General features: G+C 43.5%; 1 protein-coding gene across 1 annotated transcript in view; it reads right to left on the reverse strand.

Annotated features, from left to right (window-relative positions):
* Window positions 1-11561, reverse strand: part of ANXA13 (annexin A13) — a gene marked incomplete at both ends in the record, with an annotated part of 55319 nt that extends 43758 nt beyond the window's left edge. Inside the window, 2 exons of the mRNA XM_081258246.1 lie at window positions 10029-10148; window positions 11511-11561. Of these exons, the coding sequence (XP_081114372.1) occupies window positions 10029-10148; window positions 11511-11561 (171 nt within the window). The remainder of the gene's footprint in view (window positions 1-10028; window positions 10149-11510) is intronic.
* Window positions 11562-25288: the final 13727 nt, after the last annotated feature.

The raw sequence follows: 25288 nt of genomic DNA on the forward strand, positions 1-25288 counted from the left end.
GAAGCAGCCGCATAGCACAGGGAGATCAGCTCGGTGCTTTGTGACCACCTAGAGGGGTGGGATAGGGAGGGTGGGAGGGAGAGGCAAGAGGGAGGGGATATGGGGATATATATATATATATATATATGTATAGCTGATTCGCTCTGTTATAAAGCAGAAACTAACACACCATTGTAAAGCAATTATACTCCAATAAAGATGTTAAAAAAATAAAATAAAATAAAATTCTCTCTAGAATCTTCTGAATAGTTAGTCTTTGCCAGGTAATAGTATGTCTTTCATACTCCTCCAATCTAGGGGTTGATAAACTGTAGGCTGGGGCCAAATCCAGCCCATCACCTGTTTTTGTAAGTAAAGTTTTATTGGAACATAGCCAACCTACTCATATACATTTGGTCAGTGGTTGCTTCCACACTACAGTGGCAGAATTGAGTAGCTGCAACAAAGGTTGTATGGTCCAGAAAGCCTCAAATGTTACTTTGCAAGCACCTTCTCTATTTCATGCAAAAGGTCTTTTTTTTTTTTTTTTTTTTTTGCGGTACGCAGGCCTCTCACTGTTGTGGCCTCTCCCGCTGTGGAGCACAGGCTCCGGACGCGCAGGCCCAGCGGCTGTGGCTCACGGGCCCAGCCGCTCCGAGGCAATGTGGGGTCCTCCCGGACCGGGGCATGAACCCGTGTCCCCTGCATCGGCAGGTGGACTCTAAACCACTGCGCCACCAGGGAAGCCCGCAAAAGGTCTTTTTATCAGAAAACAGGTGACAGGATCTGAGCCTTTGGCTGGCAATAGTATTTAGTTCGAATGTAATACACTCACTTTCTGTATTAACATCAACTGATATTGGTTTTCCATTTATGGTACTAATACAGAGTTTCTTTTTAAGATAAATTTGTGTCAAAAAGATGAGTGGATTTAAAGAAAATAGTTACTGGAATTATTAGTACAACATGTGGCACATATATCTGGCAATGTTCAAGAGGTCACACTTATGTCTGAAGTCTGGGAAACATTATTCAATGTATCCAGTTCCCTCATTTTACAGATAAACTGAGGCTTGGTGGTTAAGTCATCTGCCCAGGGTCACTTACTTGCTTATGGTAAAAACTGGACTCCTCTCTCTCCGGACAATGTTCTTTCACCTCTAACTGGTCCCTCATTTGTACTTTGAAACCAGTTAGCACGAATGCAAAGCATTGCACTATTTAAAGTCAATGAACTGAATTCAGCCGGAAAATATCCTGGCGACGTTTCCACAGATACGTTTAGTAGACACTGATGGGCAATTTGAAACACAATAGAGGGGTCATTCACATCTTTAAACATGAATCTTGGGTAATTAGTGGCATATTGTTTAATTAAGTTGATTGCTTCTTGGGTGTGGTTTCCTTGAAACAATAAATTTGATTAAAAGTCTTGTTTTTTTTTTGGTTTTAAATCAAAATCTACGTAAGTGCTTGTCAGAGCAAAAAGTTAATGGTCACCGTGGTCTCACTGATAACAAAGCTGATTCCGCCGTTCTTAGATCCTATTCTCACTTGGCTCAGCTTTTGAAGTCTGCTAGCCAAGGGTGTAGACAAGATAGCTAGGAAAGTGTGTTAGGAAACCTTTGAAGGGTGCTGAGAACACAGGGAGCGCTTCGCTGCTGTTTATTCACCCTTTCAGAGATGCAGTTATAAAGTGACAGGTATGACTATTAGTAGTTTGGCCATCATTCTAAATGGGTACAAATATTTGCATCATTCGTCAAATAAGGCTGAAAATAGAAAAAACATCCCCTTGGATCAGATCTCAGTATGATATATCCTTACATATGCTGTGTGTTCTGAAAACTAAGTGAAACTTTTTAGATTAAAAAAGTGATTGTTTCTCCTAAACTTGGGGTTATTTTTATGTTGGCATTTTAAGAACACCTTTTAATGAAGATTGGTATAGTTAGGTCATTTTCCAGAAAGACAAGCTTCCTTAGGCTATGCTGTCTGGGTTATACATGTCAATGTGATATTTACCATCAAAGGTGACTATGGGGTTGAGACCTGACCTTAAGGACATGTGAACTTAAGACTCTTCAAGGTGGTGGGTACCACTGTTTCCAACGTTACTGGCAGTACACTCAGAAACGCAAACAATGTGATGGGCCTACCACGCCCTGAGCTCTGGTAGAGGAGGATTTATTGGGGCAGCCCTTTTGGGGGCTACACCCAGAGGAGAGGTGAGCAAATGGACTCCTGATTATTTCACTCATGATTATGTCTTTCCAGATGAGCACTGTTCACCTAGGCAGGAAAACCAGTAGCTTAGCAGCCTTGTTACTGGGTATTTCTGCAGGGAGGCCCTTTGCATTCTCGCCATCAGAACTTAACTTATGAGCTAACAGCCTTTTGGGGGAAAACCACCACCTCTCAGCTGCCATTGTCATCACAGGAGTGGCAGCCCCAGTTGGCTCATTCTTGGGGGCCCTTCAGTACTGTGTTGGTCTGGACCACTCAGAGTTTCTTCTAGAGGCAGAATAACATGCATTGTCTTGAAACCAGATTTTGTGTCCTGGGGAAAATGTCTGCTTTGAGGTTGTCCACTGATGGTTTGGGGCGTTAGAGACCTCTGAAGAGGGTTACACCTCTAGATATCCAATGACTGCTGTACCGCCTCAACAAAAGTTGAGGGAAAGGTGGTGATGGGGAGGTGATGACTATTTCTCAACTGTGAAAGGAACCATGTCTTCAAGAGTTATGAAAAATGAAGCACTTTTTTCTCATTGGAAAAGAATTATCCATTTCCTTCTTCTATTGCCAAAGGCTGTTTTTTTTTTTTTTCTTTTCTTTTCTTTTTTGCCAATTCAGTGAGAGTATGAACTTGGGATTCATCGCTTACAGGAAAAAAGGAAGCTAGTGTACTCTGGCATCCTCCAGAGTCAATGATAACTGGGCAGATGGAATTGAAAAGTGAAAATATTGGGGGCTGAGCTGAGCCGTTACAGCATGGAATAGTGCTGTGTAGTAGGGCATAACCAACGGTATGTGAACAAGTTCAGATTTGCTGAAAAGGAAACAAGGTGAAAGAGCTAAATTTGCTTTGAGCAAGTTTTTGTCTCCTCCAGAATCAAAACAATGAATGTTATTCTTCCCCCTGGTAAGAGAGTTGCAATATGCATTGGATCCAAACTTATTAATTATTTCTTTAAAATTCTTCTTAGCATTTTTATCTTCCTTTTCATTCCCACCACAATCCAAACCTCCATCACTGAAAGGGTGAATTATTTTACTGCCTTCCCATCTGATCTTCAAATCTTCATTCCCTTTCTATTTCAGTCCATCCAATAGTAGTCATAGTCGTTGAAGTAGTAGTAGTAATATTAATAAAAACAATAGTTATAAGAAAGCAATACTGATAAAGCAATGTTGCCCATCCCTAACGATAGGTAAGGTCAACTTTGGCCACAGTGATATTCAAAGACGTAGGCACATACCTCAGCCAATCAGAATTTTCCCTGGCATTGTATGTATAGAAGCTTAGAGAAAACTCTTTTCCTTGGGGTAGTTAATCAGGAGTTATGTGAGGCCATCTGTGGTGCCTGAACTATCTGTGGCCAGGCCTCCCTTTCATCAACTCCTTTTGCCTCCCCCATCATTGAAAAGAAAAAGTTCATTTTCAATAGGAGAAAATAAGGCTAGGACATGGAAAGAAAAAGAGTGTGTGTGAGAGAGAGAAAGAGAATGAAAGAACACTAGCTGACAAGTTGATTTCCCCAGCCCTGGAGAGGAATCAGGATCCATCACTATCCTCTTCACCTTTGCCAGTGATTGGTCTAGGATGGGCTTTTGACCGATTCTGGCCAATGGGATAGAAAGGGATGTCTGCCTGGGCGTTCCCAAAAGATTTTCCTCACTGATAGGGGACTGGTACAGGAGGAGAAAGACATTTTTTTTCTCCATCCCCTTCCTTCCTTCTTGTGACCCTATCATGTGAGATTACTAACTTGAAAGCACACATGGCCATTGTCTTGCATCCAGGAGGGGAGATGTTGCCAGTACCTCAAGGGGGGCAGAATGGAAAGGCAGACGTAGCCTGAGTCCTTAACGACGTGACTGAACTGCTGAACCAGCCCTAGAGTCCCCTCCTTTCAGACTTCCTGTTAGGGTTAATCATCAAAGGGCTTTGTTATTTAAGCCACTGTGAGTCCCATAGTCTGTGAACAAATACATACTAACTTAAAGACAAAACAAACAGACAAAAAACCAGAATTTATACACACAAATTCCCTCAATCCCAGACTTCTCTCTTGAGTTCCAGATCCAGCTACCTGCTAGGCATTAAACCCAGGTGGAACACAGAAATCTCAGACTCAACAGATCCCCAAACCAAACTCATCCTCTCACCTTGCAAACTTTGCCTCATCCCCCGGGTGCATCGCCATCATCCACTTGCGTGCACAAGCCAGTTACCTTGGAGTCCCGCTGTAGTCTTTCTTGTCCCTCACCTCCCATATCCTGTCAGTCAGCAAGTTATGTCGATTTGACCCTCCAATCTATCCTCATCTCTCCAATCCCATCGTCACTGTTTTAGTTGGGGGCAGGGGTTCATCATCTTTCTCCACTTTCAAGTGCTTTACTTGCCTTTGGTCATGTTTCTCTCCAGACCTTTCTCCACCAGCTTCCAGCATAGTCCATCCAAAGGGCAGTGCTTCCCTTGTCATTCCCTTGTCTGAGATCGATTAGGGCTTCTCTACTGCCTGAGGTAGTGGTTCTCAAAGCGTGGTGCCTAGACCGGCAGCATCAGCATCACCAGGGAACTTGTCAGAAATACAGATTCTCAGGCCCCGCCATAGAGTGTCTACTGAATCAGACGCTCTGCTGATGGGGCCCCGCTCTCTGTTTAAACAAGCCTTCCAAAGGAATCTGTTGTGCAAAGTTTAAAAACCACTACTAGCTTAAGGCAATAAAGCGCAATTTCCTTGGTGTAATGGGTTGAATAATGTCCCCCCAATTCATGTCTACTCAGAACCTCAGAATGTGACCTTATTTGGAAATAGAGCCTTTGCAGATGTAATTAGTTAAGGATCTCAAGATGAGCTCAGGACTTCCCTGGTGGCACAGTGGTTAAGAATCCACCTGCCAATGAAGAGGTCACGGGTTCGAGCCCTGGTCCAGGAAGATCTCACATGCCGCAGAGCAACTAAGCCCATGCTCCACAACTACTGAGCCTCCGAGCCACAACTATTGAGCACACGTGCCACAACTACTGAAGCCCGCGTGCCTAGAGCCTGTGCTCTGCAACAAGAGAAGCCACTGCAGTGAGAAGCCCATGCACTGCAACGAAGAGTAGCCCCCACTAGAGGCAACTAGAGGAAGCCCACGCACAGCAACAAAGACCCAACGCAGCCAAAGATAAATAAATAAATAAGGAAGAAACACCAAACCTCTATAGGTGGTTTAAAGAAAAAGAAAGATGAGCTCATTCTGGACTTAGGGAGGGTCCTAATTCCAATGACTGGTGTCCTTAGAAGAAGAGGAGAAAGCATAGAGACCCAGAGGGAAGAAGGCCCTGTGAAGATGGAGGCAGAAATTAGGGTTATCCTGCCCCGAGCCAAGGAGTGCAGTGCCCCAGGGCCACCAGAGTCTGAAAGAGGCAAGAAAGCATTCTTCCCTAGAGCCTTCGGAGGGAGTGTGGCCTTGCTAACATGCTGATTTCCAAGTCCCTAGACTCTAGAACTTTGAGAGACTAAATTTCCATTGTTTGAAGCCCCCCAATTTGTGGTAGTTTGCACAGCAGCCCTAGGAAACCAATACACATTGCATGGCATGCGAGGGACGTCGGGTCTCAACCCTGTGCTCCTGTCTAGTCTTGTCTCCTGTCTCTGTCCCTGCTCATTGATCTTTCTATCAAAAATATGTATGGAACGCCTGTTATGTGTCAAGCCCCAGAGCTACGGCAGTGAGTAAGACACAGCGTCTGCCCTCAGAAGCTCACAGCCTGCGGGACAGGGTAGCAGCTGCCCAGGCAATTGCTGTAGGATGTGCTGAGTGCTTTGGCAGGGCTAGAGCTCAACTCACCAGCAGCACCAGCCTTCCTGGACCTCTCTGTGCCCCTGCATTACAAGGAATGCCTTTCTCCACTCTAGAAACCCTATTCTACTCTCCCTTCTCCCACAGGGCATCATTCCCTCCTCTGTCCAACTTTTGAACCTTGTTACGATGGACACGTTTCTGTGAGTGTGTCCACCACACGTCATTATAATTATTTATTTGTGTGCCTCCTGACCGGACTGTGAGCTATGTTGAGGGCATGGACTGTGGTCGTTTATCTTATTCCTCTTTTTATCTCCAGAGCCTCAAACAGTACCTGGATTCTGGTAGTTTCTCTAAAAGAATATGTCGAGCTGGCTGAGAGGATGGAGAGTGGCCCCCTGCCTTTCTGCCGCCAGCTCACTGTGCAGCTCTAAGATGGGAGGCAGGAGAGTGTGCGGCCTGGTCTGGGGTGGAGGAAGGAGCAGAAAGGGGTAGTTCTCTGGGTTGCATTTGGTGTAAGAAGCCCAGGAGGAGGGCATGGGGCTAAGAAGGCTTGAAATGCCATGGTCAGGGCCTGTGGGCAGGCTGAGGGGTGGGGATGGTTTATGCTCAGAGCAAGGGCACAGCTCTAGTGAGGCCCGTGAGAGGCTTTTGCTTCAACACTGGTTCTCAAACACTAACGAACATCAGAATCTCCTGGAGGGCTTTTTCAGCAGCAATTGCTGGGCACTTCCCCCAGAGTTTCTGATTCAGTAGGTCTGGGTGTGGGGAGCTGATCATTTGCATTCCTAACAAAAGCCTAGGCGATACTAATGATGCTGGCCTGGGGGCCATATCTGGGACTATTGCACTGAGGAATACCCGATAGTAGACCCATGCTTCTACATTAGGACCACAGCTTTCAGAACTGCGCACAGTCTAGCAAGCACTTGAAAAATGTCTGTTATTATCATCATCTTCATCTTTTCAAAAGGCCCCTTTAAACCCACAGGGATGCCCATCATTGCTGGGCCTTTGGATTCACGTTGCCGAGCTGTAGAGCAGAGTTGCCCAGGTGTGCTGGGATACGCTGGAATCCATCCCCTGCACGAAGTGACCCTGGGTTCCTATAACTTTAGAGTTCTTGGGTCAAGTGTTCAGTTTGCACGTTCTTCCTTCTGTCAGTGGTTTTGTCCTTGCCAGCCTTTCCCCCCGACCTCTTTAAAAGGACTGCTTTTAATCTATTATAGCCAAGAAATCTCCACAGCCCAGATTGTGTAATTGTGCCAAAAATGTAGCTAGCCTTTAAGTGGGTGAGTTGTCCTTAAATAGAGAAGATATGAGGGGTGGGATACGGAGGGTGGGAGGGAGGGAGACGCCAGAGGAAAGAGATACGGGGATATAAGTATATGTATAACTGAGTCACTTTGTTATAAAGCAGAAACTAACACACCATTGTAAAGCAATTATACTCCAATAAAGATGTAAAAAAAAAATAGAGAAGGTATGCTTTAGTGCATGTCATGTTTTCACATCAGAGGCCATTTTTGTTTCCTCTTATGGATAGTGGTAATTGAAGGACTAACTTTCTGGGACAAAAGGTTTCCTGATAGGAGACATATTACTGCACGGTGTAGGCTGGTTTCTGCTTGGGGTTCACTGCGATTCTTTGAGTTTGAGGATCACAGTTGAATGTACACTCTTGGTTGAAGCCGTGCTTACTTTTGTCTCAAATTCCCAAACACATTCTCACCTGTCTCTAGAGCCTCCCTTCTCTTCTCAGGAATCTGGACCTGGTCCCCACCTGTCATATAGCTCCCAGGTGTTCCCGATCCACCTTCATCTGAGCTGGCTGGTTTGGAACTCCTGCTACAAGTCCCAAACTAGTCTCCATTTCAGACAATATCTGTGTTGGCTAAATATTAGCACAAGTGAGTCATAAACGTGACACGTTGACAAACACTGTGGCAGATCGCTGAGCTGATGTTCTAACATTTACAAGTTTGTTTTCATTTACCAACACTCAGAATGACACTTCGTTCATCAGCGGTGTGCTGAGCTAGTCTTGTCAGGATCGTGGTGTGCAGTTCACTGTTTCTCAAACTCTGTGCTCATTAGCATCACCTGGGGAGCATTTAGAAATCCCAACACCCGGGCCAACCACCAGACTAATTAATTCAGACTCTCGGGGGGTGGGACTCGGGCATCCGTGATTTTTAGAACTCCCCAGGTGACTCCAACACCCAGCTAAGTTTAAGAACTTGTTCCCCAGTCCATTGCTTCTCAGACTTTAACCTGCATGGGAATCACTTGAGGATCTCGTTAAAGCGTAGATTCCGATTCAGTAGGTCTGAGTGGGCCTGAGATTCTGCATTTCTAAAAGCACCCAGGCCATGTGGATGTTGCTGCTAGCCCAGGGTCCATACTATGAGTAACAAGGCAGCAGTCCTTTCTAGCGCCTGTTCATTAGTCTGGAAAAAAATGTCCAGAAATCAACAGTCCTCTTGAGTTTGTGATTATTTCCACATTTACCCATGGCACCCCTAGATCTTGCTCCCTGTCTATGACTCTGCCACCTATAGCCACACTCTTATGGCAAAGTCATCTCACTCTTTGTGTCAATATTCTATTTTCCTCTAGATGGTGATTCTCTTGAAAACAATTCACACAGTAGAATAGAAGAGTCATCTGGCTGAACCTAAGCTTTTTCCTGTAGATCTATTTTTCTGTCTCTGCACAGAGCTCACTGAGCACAGGGACATGGCCTCCAGGCTGAGCAAGCTCTGAACACTGTGTTTCAGCAAATGATAATATCCAAGTATCCGTTATTACTGCTCCAAATAGGTTAGGCACAAACACCATGTCTTGAGTTCAAAAAATGATGGCAAAAGGATTGGAGGAAAGCACAAAGCGAAAAAAAAGTAATTTTTAAGTTTTCAGAATTGGCTAGGATTCCATATCAGAGTACCTTGGAAAATGTAACTTCCTGGCCAACATTCTATTGGCTTTAGAGCAATATTTGTCAAGCAGTTATCTGCGGACTCTGGTTTGTGGACATATTTTGGGGAATTCAACCTTCCTAGTAGACTTTTTATATAGTGTCTTCAGTGCTGATAATAACTAATATATAAAAACAAATATAAAGCATACTGGATCATCAGGATGAGCAGGGGCTAGCACATGATTTCAATGCCTGCATTTGTGTTTCTATGTAAAAAGCATGCCAAATAGCCATACTTTAATTGTTACAAACTCATGGTAAAAGAACAGAGAACAGAGGGAGGTTTAATATAAAAAGCCTGCATTTTAGCCAAGAGAAGGCCCAATTGTCTTACAGGGAGTCTTACAAACAAAAGTTTCTCAGTAGTTTGGATAGAGAAACGTGACAGGAGAACTAAGAAGTCACACACTGCATCATATTTTAGACATGCCGCAACTCAGGAAAACCACATTATAGCAATCTGCGCCATTTTTACATTTAATCTCAGCAAAATAACATTATCTATTACACTAAATCAATAACATACTTCTGCACATCATGGACTTGAATTTTACTAGCATTTAGTTTGCAAATTTGTTTTGGTGTGTAGTTGCTTTAAAACTATAAGCGTCGTAGTTTTAAGTTTGTACATCTTCAAGTCATTGTCTAATGCAGTAATTTGTCCTTTAAAAAGGTTTCGCATTTACTCATCTAGAAACACAGTCTTAGAACATATTCATTCTTTATGCACATGTTAAATTCCACTAATATTTTCTACAACGTCACAGGGGCATAGTGTAGGATCATGTACTCTGTTCCAGGACACCATTAAGCGGACACTGTTGGGAAGAGAAGCTGAGTTCCTAAATTACATTTTTACCTTAGCTGCAAATGTTATAACAAACATTTTCTAGGGAAAAATTTCCCTGCTTGGAAGTAATGCCTGATGGTGACATTTTCAGACCAGAGGATTGTGGACGGTCCAGTATAACAAGTCACTGGTGAGTAATATGGGCCCATGAGGAAGCCTGGTCATACCTATGATTTGGAGGGAAAATAAAGTGCTTACAGGATGATGGAACTCTGGCTCTCCACTCCCTGATGGGTGGCTGAGAGGCTGCACGGCTGCCGAGGGTTGGGCCTGCCCGTACAACTGTTGACTGCCTTCTGACAAGGAGTAAGATTGGCTCTGGGGAGTCAAAAAAGAAATACATAAAATGCTAGACCACTCACGCAAGCCAGCTGCCGCTTTCAAGGGGTGACTTTCAGAGGGTGAAAACATCCTCTTAAGCTGCTAAACCAGGAGCCAATGATTTCTCCTGAGGTCCTCTGCATGGTTCACAAGTATTTTATTTTATTGATTAAAAAAATTTTTTTTTCTTTTGGCTGCGCTGCACGGCTTGTGGGATCTTAGTTCCCTGACCAGGGATCAAACCCATGACCCCAGCACTGGAAGCTTGGAGTCCAAACCACTGGACCACCAGGGAGCCCAGGCAGGATCAGAAGTATTTTATTTTATTATTTAAAAATTTTTTTCCAGGTTCAAAAGTATTTTAAAAGTAGGTTTCAGTTTCTCTGAAAGATAATCTAAATGGAAGCTTCGTAACCTTGGCTAGTATGAAAATGCTACTTAACAGATGATTTTAAAAATAATGCCTCTTTGAAGAAAACGCTTCTAGATTTGCCACCATCTGAGCACAAGTTTGATTTAGAGCAAAGGAGAAAATCTTATTAACAGAGTTCTAGTTTACAGAAGAGTTTGGAGTTTTATTCTCTTCGCTCCTAGTGTACACACAATAAATCCATCTTCCTGTGGGAAGCCACATTAGGTGCAGCAAAACCTTATTAAAATTCTTATCGCCATAGCTTTAAGTATACCTTTTTCACTGTAAAAAAAAAAAAAAAATCAAGATTTAACTCTGACCTGCCTTGTGCATAGTTAGCTCCAAATGGTAGTATTTTTGTCAGTTTTTAGCCATTAATAGTTTATAGACATGCTATTCACATGAGCCTAGACATTTTAGAAGAAAAGTAAAATATTAAATCCATTCCGTGAATATTTGCAAATATCTGGTCATTTGGTGCTGTTTAGAAAAAATACTGGGATATTTTCGCCTTTCAATCCAAGTTGTATAGGTTTGTGAGAGTACTTGTATCTTTACCTACTGATATTTGCAACATGAGCCTGTATTCCCAAAACACCGATGGGCACAGTCTATGAAACTTTGTGCAGCTTTGCTGCAAACTAACATCTTTAGTCATATATTCCTTAAATACTATTTTAACTACTTGCTCTCTGCAAGGCACTGTTTACCACCTTGTTTTAAATACTTCTCTTTCACGCCTCCAAAGAGATTTCTGACTAATGGAGAAAAAAATATATTCCAAATGCATTTTGAAAGCATGGTTTGCTGTTGTGAAAACCAACAATTAGGAGTGATCACAATGATAAAGTATAAAAGTATCAATCATGATTTCATAGTTTAAATTTCTCCACATGCTAACCAAAATTTAGAACTTGGTTTGATTCCCGAAAGCAATAAATACTTACACTGCGATTGCCCATTTTCTTTTTTTCAGAGATAGTTGTTCTGTATTTCATTAAGAGGTCAGCTCTCCTACAGGCCAAGTTTATAATGGCTTTCCCAGGGCATATTATCTCTTGAGTTTAATAAGTAACCGTTGGCATTGCATTTGAATACATTGCTGGGGATGGGTAGGGAGTGGCAGTAGCTACAAATGACCTTAATCTGCCCACGCTGCCTTGGTTGGCCATCTTTTAAAACTAAAATATTTATTAATAAATCGAGTGTTGGCTTTTCAAGTTGAATATCTTATTCACAACTAAAGGGCTAAACCTTTCTCACTCCTGGATTATTGAAAGAGTTACTCTTTTTTATTTTAGGTGTTCATTTAACATTTTATACCTTTAGGAGCTTCCCTGGTGGTCCAGTGGTTAAGACTCCGTACTCCCAAAGCAGGGGATATGGGTTCGATCCCTGATCGGGGAGCTAAGATCCCGCAAGCAGCATGGCGTGGCCAAAAAAAAAAAAAAAAAGTGTACGTTTTCACTAAGATTTTATGCCTTGGAGTGATAAAAGCATTAACCAAACAAGACTGAAAAATCGTCTTATTTTACTAACATCACCCTTATTATTACAAAGGATCTTTTTGAAGGCTACATTGAGTTATGCTAACATCATTTTTATAATTTAGCTAGTTTCTAAATTTAAAAAGTAATATGTGCAGATGGTACATTTTTCCCCCTAATAATATGAAGAGGTACCGTGAAAAGTAAGCTTACTGACCACTCAATCCCTGCCCTGAGGTTTGAGCCCTTCCAGAAATGGTATGCATACACAGCGGTGTTTATCTGTCTGTTTATCTGCCTAGCTATCTTTGGTATGCTTTCTTTCAACAAATGGGTTGGTACATTGCCTTCTGTTCCATGCCTTCTGGGCTTCATATACTAAATAGATACAAGACATTGGCACATTTCTTTTTCAGTGACCGCATGTTCGTCTACTATGGGTATGAACCAAAGCTTATTTAATCAGTCCACTATTCAAGGTCATTTAGGTTATTTTGGTCTTTTGAATGACTATCTTCATTTACGCATCTTTGCATATGTGTACATGTTTATCTGTAGAATAAAATCTAAAAATGCAATAGCTGGCCAAAGTGTATGTGCTTTAAAATTCTGAGAGATGTTGCCAAGTTGTCCCATACACAGACATAAAAATGCTGAACGACTTTCAAAGGCCAGCTGACCCACGAGGCTGTCTTTCAAAAGACAAAGTGTATGGGCTTCCCTGGTGGCGCAGTGGTTGAGAGTCTGCCTGCCGATGCAGGGGACACGGGTTCGTGCCCCGGTCCGGGAAGATCCCACATGCCGCGGAGCGGCTGGGCCTGTGAGCCATGCCTGCTGAGCCTGTGCTCCGCAACGGGAGAGGCCACAACGGTGAGAGGCCCGTGTACCGCAAAAAAAAAAAAAGACAAAGACAAAGTGTATACCTTCCTACAGTAATATGCCAGTGCTCCTTTCTCTACATAATGACCAACACTGAAGATTTTCAAACTTTTTCATTTCTACCAATTTCAAAGATAAAAAATGGTTATCTCACTGTTTAATTTACATTCCTTTCCTTTGATATTCTTAAAATTATATATCCCGATCCTTAAAAGCTATTTGCATGAATTCTACTGTGGTCTGCTTGTTTATGTCCTTTATTTTTGAGTTATTAGTTTTTTCATTATATACTTGTCACAATATATATAATAAAATCCAGGCCTTTGTCAAGCATAACAGTTATAATTCCCCAATTTATCTTTTGTCTCTGTTGATGTTTTCATTGCATATATGTGTGTGAAGAAAGTGTTAGATATATTTAAATACATAAAAACTATCTTTTCTTCTTTCACTTGCTTAGAAAAAGTCTCTGCATTAAGATGATTAAGACTTCTTGTACATTTTCTTCAATTTTTTTTAACGACTTCATTTTTTAAGGTTTACATCTTTGATTCATTTGGAATTGATTTTGATGTAGAATAAGGAAGAAATAGATTCAGCTTTAGTTTTGGTTATTCAATCGATCCTAGATGTTATTAATCTTTCCTCTTTCCTCTTCTGGTCTAAGATGCCATCCTTATTTTATGCTACCTTCCCATGTAACATAGTATGAAAATTCGTATAGGTTTATTAGCTTCTGCTTATATATTCATTCTTTTGTTCTTTAACCTTTATCTGTTGCACCTCTTGGATGGGCTAATTGCTGGGACTACAACAGTGAACAAAAGGGATATGAATTTTCTCTTTCTGGAATGTACAGCCAAGTGGAGGAGATATACAAAGAACAAATCATTACAAATTGTTGTATGGGCTATGGAGAAACCAGACAGGATGCTGTGATGGAAGCTAAAGTGTGTGTGCACGAGCACACTTGTGTGCATGAGAGTATGTATAATTTACTTTAAATAGAGATAGAACTCTTCAAGGAGCTAACATTTAGGCTGTGAACCAAGGGATGAGAAGAAGAGCATCATCTGAAAAGAGAAAGTGTTCCAGGTCAGATGTTTTCGTTTGTGCTACACCTCAGAAATAGGACAGGGCTTTGCAAATTACAGGAAATGAAAGATGGCCAAAGAGATTGGAGTCCATTGTGTGCCAGGTGGGATGCTGGTGCTGGAGATGCAGTGGTAAACAAGACACAGCTGTCCTCTGGGCACTGACAGTGGAATGGAGCAGAAGGCAAGAAGATAGAAGTTGACAACGATCGCTTTGACCATTCATGATTACTTTGCCTTTGGTGTCTAGTTTGCGTTCTGTAGTTCACTACCTCCTTTTCCCAGCCCCAGACTTCTCAGGGCCTAGTCTTCCCTGCCCTACCTCCGTGCTGGCTTTGGAATGATCTCTGTGTCACTAACCCCTCCTAGAACCCTTGATCAGTGACAGTTTTCCTCCCTCCCTTCCTCTCCCACCCCAGGGTGTTGAAGCTCAAAGTTCAGGAGGAGCCGGGGCAATTTGACAGTGCCGTGCTCAGCGTGGAGATAAGTTCTGCCCAGTTATGGAACACCGGCAATTCATCAAGAAGAGATATGGTTTATGGCTCCAGGGAGGTGAAAGATAGAAAGCTTAGAGGCCACGGAAGAAGCTGACACACCTTATTTTTCTAGATCACCACCACTACAGCCACCTCTTGATAATTTAAATGTACCCACAGTCAAGTTTGGATTTGACTGAAACAGAACTATTTCTGGTATCATCTCATCCTTTTCTCCTTCCCCATGGGGGTGTGAGGAGGTGGCTGGGATAATTCCAAGCAACAGCCGCAAGGGGGAATTCCTATGACCCCAGGCCATTACTGGAAGGATGTCATAGCTGGAGGTCCAGAGGGCAGAAAAAGAACTGCCTAGGAAAGAAGAGTGAGCAGACTTGATGGGGGAAAAGAGGGCATAAGAGGGGTGATGGGAGGGGTTTGGGGATTTTATTTTTTTAGTATCTATAAATATTTAGTGATTCTAAATTATTACAGGTGCTGCATCTTTCTTTATTAGGCTGGGCCTGTTTATTTACATCTCTTGGATTTTGGTGGTTCTCAGAGTGGTGATGCCAGGCAGAGTTCTAATCTCCTAACTTTATGTGTCTCAATAGCAAGTCAGAAATCAATCCTGCCAGAGTCTTTCCTTCTTAGCCCACCAAGGTTAAGTTTCTAACACTTTTTTTTTTTTTTTTTTTTTTTTGCGGTACGCGGGCCTCTCACTGTTGTGGCCTCTCCCGTTGCGGAGCACAGGCTCCGGACGCACAGGCCCAGCGGCCATGGCTCACGGGCCCAGCTGCTCGCGGCATGTGGGATCTTCCCGGACCGGGGCACGAACCTGTGTCCCCTGCATCGGCAGGCGGACTCTCAACCACTGCGCCACCAGGGAAGCCCTCTATCACTTCTTAAAAATGTTACTTATATATCTGCTATGGGTTAAATTGTATCTCACCCCTACCCCCCAAAAAAAGACACACTGAGGTCCTAACCCTCAGTACCTCTGAATGTGACCTTATTTGGAAATAGGGTCTTTGCAGATGTCACCAAGCTAAGAGGAGGTACTTAGGATGGGCCAGAACCCACTATAACTGGTGTTTTTATAAGAAGAGGAAAATGCCATATGAAGACTCCGTCACACAGGGGAAGGCCTTGCAATGATAGAGACAGAGATTGGAGTGATTTAGCTGCAAGCCAAGGAACACCAGGGACTGATAGCCATCATCAGATGCCAGGAAGAAGCAGGGCAGGATTCTCCCCTACAGATTTCAGAAGGAGAACAGGCCTGCCAACATGTTGATTTTGAACTTCTAGCCTCCAGAACCATGAGAGAATACATTTCTGTTGTTTCAAGCTGCTCAGTTTGTGGCATTTTGTCATGGCAGCTCTAGGAAACTAATGCAACATCTCAAAAAACAAACAAAAGAATCTCATCAGTTGCTATGATTCTCAGAGCAAATACATTATGCTGGATAATTTGTATTTAATAAAACGTCCATTTAGAAATACCCTGGTGAAAGCTCATATGTTAAACAAACAAGTATTTCAGATTATATTGTAGCCATACAGTATTCAAAATAACAAAAATACACAGATGCTGATTTTCTAAATAGAACTGTCAAGTTGAACACTTGCCTAATATCTATTTCTGCAGGGAGAATTAATAGTATTTTCTTTATTTAGAGTAATTTAATTAGAACCCAAAAATTATAGTTGATTTTTGGACTGATTTTTTTTTTTTTTTTTTTTTTTGGCTGCATTGGGTCTTCGCTGCTGCGTGAGGGCTTTCTCTAGTTGTGGTAAGCGGGGGCTTCTTTTTGTTGCGGTGTACGGGCTTCTCATTGTGGTGGCTTCTCTTGTGGAGCACGGACTCTAGGCGCGAGGGCTTCAGTAGCTGTGGCTCACGGCCTCTAGAGCACAGGCTCAGTAGTTGTGGCGCACGGGCTTAGTTGCTCCGCGGCATGTGGGATCTTCCCAGACCAGGATTGAACCCGTGTCCCCTGCATTGGCAGGAAGATTCTCAACCACTGCGCCACCAGGGAAGTCCCTGGACTGCTATTTTCTTCCACATAAACAAAAGCAAAAAAGTTAATATTTTGTCATGTTTGTTTATACTTTTTTTCTCTACATTAAATAATAAATGTAGATGCTAATAAATCTTGCTTAAGACAAAAAGACTAAAATCTGCAGGAAATGATTATAGTTTCTGAAAACAACTGTATTTTCATACTCCAAATTTTTTTCAGTAGTAAAAACGCTGAAAGTAACACATTTCATCTTGTAAGCATAAAAGCAAAACTCTCACAGATCAAAATACCTTCTTAACTCACTGATTGGTTAACAAGGGCTTATTGCATATTTGCCACATGTAAGACATCATGCTAAGCTGCAGGGCATGTGAAAAATTTAGGACACAGTTCCCACAGCTAGATGCTTATGTTCTGGTTGGAGGAATAAAGCATCTACATAAGAGGAAACACCTTGATTTAATGTAGCATTTTGTGATAAAAAAAAAAAAAAAACCCAAACCAAAAAATAAACCGTAGCTCTGGGAGAGCAAAGACCTGAATTTTAGGCTGGTCTCTGGTACAACTATCAGAGTCACAGTCTCCTGTTCTTGGGTTTCAACTAAGTAAATGTAAGAGCTGGACTTCCTCTCTACATTTACTTCCAGTCCTAAAATACTACGAACAGTTGGATTTAGGAAGGTATGTTGGGACTCTTTTGGTTGCAAGTGACTAAAAATCTGATTAACAATAACTTAAACAAACAAGGAATTTAATGGCTCGTATAACTGGAAAAAGTAGTTAGCTTCCGGCATAGCTGGATCCAGCTACTCAAACTATATCCCCAGGATCCACTGTCCCTCTCCATTTCTCAGTTCTGCTTTCTCCCCATTTAAAGAGATCCCCCCTCTCACAGGCAAAATGGCTGCCAGCGGATTCATATTTTCATCCTCCCAGTTCCAAAGCTATAGAAAAGAACATGAGAGCTTTTCCTTTCCTGTAAGTTTCACTGTATGTCCTGGTCCGATTCTCTGGCCCAAATTGGGACTCAGCACGCATCTGTGAACTGGCCATTGTAGCTGGAGGGAGGTTGTGAGGACTGGGTTTCATGTCACCTCTGGAGCTGAGAGTGGAGCCAACCCCCTCCAAACCACGAGGTTTGAGTGTGGGAGGGGGGGCCTGGTCACCCAGAGAAAACTGGGGTGCTCTTAATAAAAAGAGGGTGAATGGATGGTAGGCTGGCCAAAGCAAGAGATGTCCACTGCAGAAGGGCAAAAGGGAAGGCATAATGGGAGTAAGAGAAGAGAAAGGAAAGGGAAAAAGGAGAAATTGTGAGAATGGGAGGAGGAGGTGGAAATAGTAGCCCAGAGTGTTTTGAAGCCTCTCAGAGGCTGAGAATTGACTGGAGCCACCAAAAGGGGAGCAGAATGCCCTTCCCTTGGAACTTTCTCTTCTGGTACAGCTTTCTGTGCATCCTCTTGGGTTGATCTGCCTGCAGTTGGCCACTGCCGCCGGCACCTTCGACAGCTGCCCAGGTACCCGCACAGCATCCCTCTCCTGATGGCTCCGTCCTGTTGACTCTGCCCCTGTGAGCTCTGACTCAGTGCTGACTGGTTGACAGGGCTCCGCTGTCAGGGCTTCTCTGAAGATGAAACACCTTCGGTCTACACTGCAGGATTTCAGAACCCAGCACTGACTCATCAACACATCTGTATCAGTCGCTAAGTGAGGAGCGTAATAGTGCTGTGCTAGGCACCACGGGGCAGAAGAAAGGAAGGTAAAAGACAGACTGGTTGCCCTCCTGGAACTTAACATTTATCTGCAGAGGATGGAAGCCAAGATATAATTGACGTAGTAAATGACTATCCCAAAGGGCTGAGGAAGACTTGCTGGGGGCATGAACCTTACTCTGGGGGCTGTGACGTGGCAAGAATTTGAAAGGGGTGGGGGAAGGGCATGGGGGGACAGCGCTGGAAGTGGTGAATGCTGTTTGGGGAATGATCAGGAGGCGACCAGGAGTGTGATATGTGGAGGGGACAGGGGGAGGGTTGAGGAGACCTTGGAAAGTTGATGTGGATGAGAATGGCTGCACTGGAATAGTAGCAAACGGAAAACTTGAAACCAAGGTTTCCAACGGGAGTGACTGGGACTTGGTGCCAACCTTTAGCAATAGGGCAACCAAGGAAGGAGCTACTCTAGCAAGGAAACGTGGAAGCCAAGGTTCCAGAAGACCCCCAAAGAGAGGAGTTCAGAGGGCAGTTGGAGGAGGAAGAGCTGGGCCTGTCTGAGAAGACAGGGACGGAGCCAGGTCAGGGAGCCATCCACCCAGGGGGTGTTAGCGTCTTGAGAGGTGCAGAGGCCGAGCACGGAGAAAGGGAATAGAAGGCTGAAGGTGGGGCTCAGAAAGCATATTTGGTGGGTGGTAAAAAGAAAGAGCTCATCAGAGAAGTCAGACGGTTCATCAGAGAAAGTGATAAAAAAGAAACGAGATAAAACAAATGCATATGTAGCATCGTGGGATGCAGGCTGTCTCTTCCAGGTCAGCCCTCACCCCGCTGGATTGTTTTTATTTGTTTCTCTGTTTGCATGTTCTCGCCCTGGAACAGGGCAGCGAATATCTCCTCTTTACCCTTCTGTATCCGGAGCTTGTATGGCACCTGTCACGTGGAAATAACAGCAGCTGACTTACAACATGTATTTGGTGAGTGAGTGAGTGAGAGGAAGGAATTCCTTAGAAAGCTGTCTGTCACGGACCAGATCTTGTTGTGACAAACCTCAAGGGATGGAAAAATTTCTTGAGCAGGAATTTAATTCGTGTAAATATTCCTTTAATAAATGGATGATTTGGCTGGAAATAGGTGTGGTGTGTGTGTGTGTGTGTCTGTGCATGTTTTTCTCACTTTAAACCAATACAGGTTAGAAAGGCTGGGATTCTCACCTACATACCCACAGATGAAGTATGTGCGTGTGAGTGATTCTGTAATTCTTAAATTGTTTCCCATGACCGTTCTTGTAAGTGTGGAGAATTAGCGCATACTAATCCACTACTTCGTTCATGAATGAAATAGATAATCTATTGAGTATCTACTACATGCCAATGGCTCTGGGGGTTGGTGGTGACAAGGCCAAGTCCCGGCCCTGGTGGAGTTCACATTCTATTGGAGAAAACATAAAGACTAGACAGTGACACAAACAACATAGTTACAGATTGTGAAAAGTGTGAGGCTGTGAGGAAAGAAACAGGGTGATATGAGGGTGAACAGTTGGGGAGGCCACCTGTCAGGGGGCAGGAAGGAGAGGCAAGTAGGAGGAAGGGGCTGGGGGATGAGCCCTGAAGAACAGACACAGCGTTTGCAGGACAAAGGGAGGCGATTTCAGGCCAAAAGATGTCTTGAGGTCAAAAGGCGTCTTGAGGTCAAAAGGCTTTGGTGCCTTTGAATAACAGAGGAAAGATGTCTTGTGGCAGCTGGAGGGGAGGGTGGGGAGAGAGGGCTGAGTGCAGAGCAGGGAAAGCAGATCAGACCGAACAGGGCCTCGAGGGCTGTGGTGAGGGGTTTGGAATTTACTCGTAGAGAATTGCAAAATCACTAAAGCATTTTCGAGAAGAGAGCAGCGCAATCCGATTTAGCGTTTAAAAGATAGCCCTTGCTCTGTGTAGTGATGGATCCCAGGGAGTCAGAGCAGAAGAGATAGGTGAAGAGGCTTTTGCAGCTGAGCAGGTGAGCGGTGGAGCTGGCCTGGATGCAAAGGCGGAGTTTAGAGGTGGGCTCGGATTTAGAGGTAGAGCCAAGAGGATTTGCTGATGGATTGGATGTGGGGACAGAGGGCAAAGGAAAATCAAGGATGTCCCTCCCAGATGTGAGGTGAGGAAGGCCGGGGTGGATTGAAGAGATCTCCCAGCAGGGCATCAAGATTTTGGGCTTTGGTCATGTTCAGTTTGAGATGCTTATTAGATACCCAGGTGGCGACGGCAGACTGGCAATTGGGCCTGAATGATGCCTGGGTTAGAGAAAACTTTGGGAATCGTTGGCATGTATGAAGTCATAAGCTGGAGGGAGATTAGTAGTATTTTTAATTAATTCAATTTTATTTTATTTTATTTATTTTTGGCTGTGTTGGGTCTTCGTTGCTGCGTTGTGGCGAGCCGGGGCTACTCTTCGTTGCGGTGGGCGGGCTTCTCATTGCAGTGGCTTCTCTTGTTGCGGAGCACGGGCTCTAGGCACGTGGGCTTCAGTAGTTGTGGCGCACGGGCTCAGTAGCTGTGGCGCATGGGCTTAGTTGTTCCGCGGCATGTGGGATCTTCCCGGACCAGGGATCGAACCCGTGTCCCCTGCATTGGCAGGCGGATTCTTAACCACTGCACCACCAGGGAAGTCCCAGAGGAAGATTATTGATAGAGAGTGTGAGGAGAGAGAAAAGGAGAGAGAAGGAAAGAGAAATGAGGCCCAGGACTGAGCCTTACCTGTGCCAGTGGTCACCTGCTGGACAGAGAAAGCAGAAGGCAGAGAAGGAGCCGTGAGTATGAGCAGAGGAGAACTGGAAGAATGTGGTGGCTAGAAAGGCAAGATAAGAGAGTGTTTCAAGAAAGAAAGCAGTTAACCATGCTGAGTACCCCTGGGAGCCATATGAAGCGAGCACAAGTATCTAAACTATATTTGACTGTAAACATTAACCTTGCAGGTTTTCAGGAATATACATATCACATGAACAGAAGCAATCTTCTCTCAGATGGTTTTATTTTTTCATTACAAATTAATAATAAACTTTAATTACTTTAATGTTTTTCATTAGTAAATATAATTTCATTTGTGTAAAGAGGGCTGATTAGAATCAGAGTTGGCCTGATTGCAGTGAGTTAGAGCACGTGGCAGTGTACAACAAGGTCACGCAGGACACGTGGGTCTCCTTGGTCACCTCGGCCACAAGATGCTCCACACCATCCCGTGTCTCTGTAATTATCTGATGACCATACCCAAGTTCCCTCCTCTTTATGTGCTTCCATTCTTATGATTCTAAAGCCAAGAGGGTTAGGCCAAGTACCTTGTAAATTTCCTTCTGTTTTAAGATGACTTTGATTCTACGATTCCACCTAGGTCCATTTATGGAGACCTTTCTTATTAAAGTGTATTAGCACCAATGAAAGACGTTTTTCGTCGTTGTTCCAAAAATTTGCCCAAGGCTAACATTGCCTGTGTCGATGTGCAAAAGAGTATTTTTATTTCTGACTTTCATTTCATGATTCTGGGCAAAGCAGTGTCAGTAGCAAGATGCAAAATCCCCACTTTCAAACTCCTGTTACTTTTATGGCATCTTAAAGCCTGACTCATGTTATAAATTAAATTTTACTTTTTAAGGGTACACTGTGACTACGATGCCTGAGATAAGGGTTCCAAGCCTTTTGAACTCCCCCATATTTTGGCTCTATATTACTGGCTGACTTCAAGGCCTGAACTTTCTATAAAGAAGGTACATGCTGAAAGTTATTTGTTCTGAGGCCCTTTGCTTTCCCAGGGACCACAGCCTGTGTGGGCTCCTCTTAGCAGTCTGATTAAGCTTTATTTGATGAACTACACATGGCAAAAGGTAGACTAAGTCATGCAGTTCCATAAAAATCTTTTTTTTTCAGCCTGCATTTCAGATCTCATGAATATTCCCAAACTATCTTTAAAGAAAGGCTGTAGCAAATTGTAATATAAGTCATGCACAGTGATAACAGATAAGTAATTGATACAACAGAAAGTTAAAAAATCACCTGCTGACCAGTATGCCATTCAAAGTGTAGTTGCCAAAAGGGTGAAGTGGTGAACTTTATGTGTCACTTTTTAACAGATAACTAGGTTTCTTTATCTTTCCTGATCGTCAAGACTACTTTTAGAGATAGGATTCTTAAAGTAATAAGTGGAATCAAGCATTACTAAGAGTTTAATTCGTAATTTAGATACAGTGACTTATTTTATTTTCCATAATTTATGTTTTAAAATCCACCTTTTAATCCCACTCGTATATTTATTAGCCCCTGGAGAAGAGAAAATTGAAAATTTTGCAGTTTACTTTTGGGATACATGTTAAATGGCTAGAAAACATGAAGCCTTTTAAAGTATCAGTGAATGAAGAGATCTAGCCAGGTGCTATGTAGCCAGACATCTAGTAAATAGCTGAGAAAACAAACAAACACACAAAGAATAATTATGTGCTAAGTGGATGCACAAAATGAAACGTGAAAAGAATTGCAAAAGGCACTTTTTACCCCCTAATAAATACAAAAATTCCATATGGGTGAGGACTCCTTTTCTATGTAAAAATGCTCCTTTGTTGTTGGTTCTGTGTCATCAGGGGAATTCTGGGGGTGGAGAGAAACTCTACTGGGGGCAAGTGTTTAAAACTAATTAGTACAATAGAGACCATTAAAAGGAACATTTTTATTTGGTTGAAAAAATACACAAAAACCTTCTTGTAGAAAAGTCAACTGCATTGTATAGGCGTGTGAACATCACTCAACATCTACAAGAGTAAAACCCCAGGTGCCTAATGGTAGATATTATATACACTGCAGATATTTTAAATTTGGTGGCATTTTATCCAGAGCCACCGCCCAAGGTAAGATTGTCCTGTGGGACCTGAAGAGAATCTAGATGCCTGAGAGGCCAGAGGGGGTAGGAGAGGCAGTGGGGGAGGTATAGGAATGGAGAGCAAGGCCAGAAGCCCATGCACCTTGGATTGCTAGGTGTGCTGGTTAATTCTGTGTCAAGTTGACTTGGGAAAGGGATGCCCAGATAGCTGGTAAAACATTATTTCTGGGTGTGTCTGTGAGGGTGTTTTAGGAAGAGATCAGTATTTGGTTCAGTAGACTGAGTAGAGAAGATCCGATCTCACCAATGTGGGCAGGCATCATCCAATCCTCCGGAGGCCCTAATAGAACAAAAAAGGTGAAGGAAGAACCAATTCCTGCTCTCCTCCATCTCCTCCGGCCCTGGGATTTCGGCGCTCCTGGTTCTCAGGCCTTTGGACTCAGACTGAATTATACCACGGGCTTTCCCGCTCCTCCTGCTTGCAGATGGCAGATTGTGGGACATCTTGGCCTCCATAACTGTGTGAACCAAGTCCTATAATAAATCTCCTCTTATATATAACTATCTATATATCCTATTGATTCTGTTTCTCTGGAGAACCCTGACTTATACAACAAGGCCCGTTAAAGCTGCGGTATTGGGAATTCCCTGGCAGCCCACGGGTTAGGACTCCGAGCTTTCACTGCTGAGGGCCCGGGTTTGATCCCTGGTCAGGGCACCAGGATCCCATAAGCCGCACAGCCAAAAAAGATGGATTTTTGTATTTCAACATGGTTATCACCCACCTATGGGTTTCATTCCACTTGACAACCTCTAGATGTTTTACGGATACCTGCCGACCTAAACCAAACTCACCTCCCTCCCTCCTGTGTGCTGGGCAATATGTAAATGCTAAAGACGTAAGTGATAAGGATGCTGTTGGTGTCATTGATCGTGTAATTGTTGAAAAAAGCACATACACATCATTTCATATGATGGGGAAGTGCCACGGGCGAGGCAGGCCCACTGTTAGGTCTGTGTGCACGTGGCCACTCATTCCGGTGTGGGGACGTCGCCAACCCTCGGCTCACGTTTTGACCAGTGGGAGGCTGAAGGCAGGAAGGAGCTAAAATATGGATCCCTCACCCCTCCTATCACCCACGTAACTGCTTTGAGGTACAGCAGTTTCATCCTGGGTCTGAGAGGTATCACACAGGACTTAGCAACCAACTGTGTTTTCTTGAGAAGTGGTGGCCTGCTTAGGAACGTAGTGTCTTATATTTGTTATTTGTCCTTTCCCAACTCCAGTCATTTCCCCGTTACTCTTGCTGCCCTGGGATTATACCCCCTGATAAACTGTTAAGAGGTAAGCTTTGTCTAGCTGTTTTCTAGAGAATTGGTACAAAGACATTGTTTTTTTAAAATGTTTGGAACATTATCCTTGTTCCTATTTTGGGGTACCTAACCTAAGGTGGATGAGTGGGGGAGGAAGAAGTGGGAAGGGAAACCAGGAGAGGCTTCCAGGAGGAGGTGAGCCTTGAATAGGGTCTAGAAGGAAAAGGAGTCAGGCAAAATGGGGCTGATAAAGGAAGATGAAACCACATGAACAAAATACAGACATGGAACTGTGTTGTATTCAGGGAATAAGGCTTCTGCGTGGAAGACTAGTAGAAAATATGGAAGTCTTGGGCTTCGCTGGTGGCGCAGTGGTTGAGAGTCCGCCTGCCAATGCAGGGGACACGGGTTCGTGTCCCGGTCCGGGAGGATCCCACATGCCGCGGAGCAGCTGGGCCCGTGAGCCATGGCCGCTGAGCCTGCGCGTCCGGAGCCTGTGCTCCGCAACGCGAGAGGCCACAGCAGTGAGAGGCCCGCCTACCGCAAAAAAAAAAAAAAAAGAAGAAGAAAATATGGAAGTCTTGAAGTCTTACTAATATTACAGTTATTATTACTGCTTAATAATATTAATAAGTAATAAGTGATACTACTACTTAATAATATTATTATTACTAATGATGTTTTTACTTAATATTATCAGCTACTTGAAGCCTTACAAATATTACAGGGGTATAGAGAGGCTGCTTTAACTTCTCTCTTCATTAACCCTTCCACTGAAGGCGAGATAAGAAGTGAGAGGATTTAGGAATACCCCGGCATTTGCATATAGGTGGCCTGAGGACAGAAGCCGGCTCACAGGCACGTGCCCATCAATGATGCCCTACACGGTGAGTGTTTATTTGTGTG

This window comes from Mesoplodon bidens, assembly GCF_964165515.1.
Source record: "Mesoplodon bidens genome assembly, chromosome: 16".
Classification (NCBI taxonomy): domain Eukaryota; kingdom Metazoa; phylum Chordata; class Mammalia; order Artiodactyla; family Ziphiidae; genus Mesoplodon; species Mesoplodon bidens.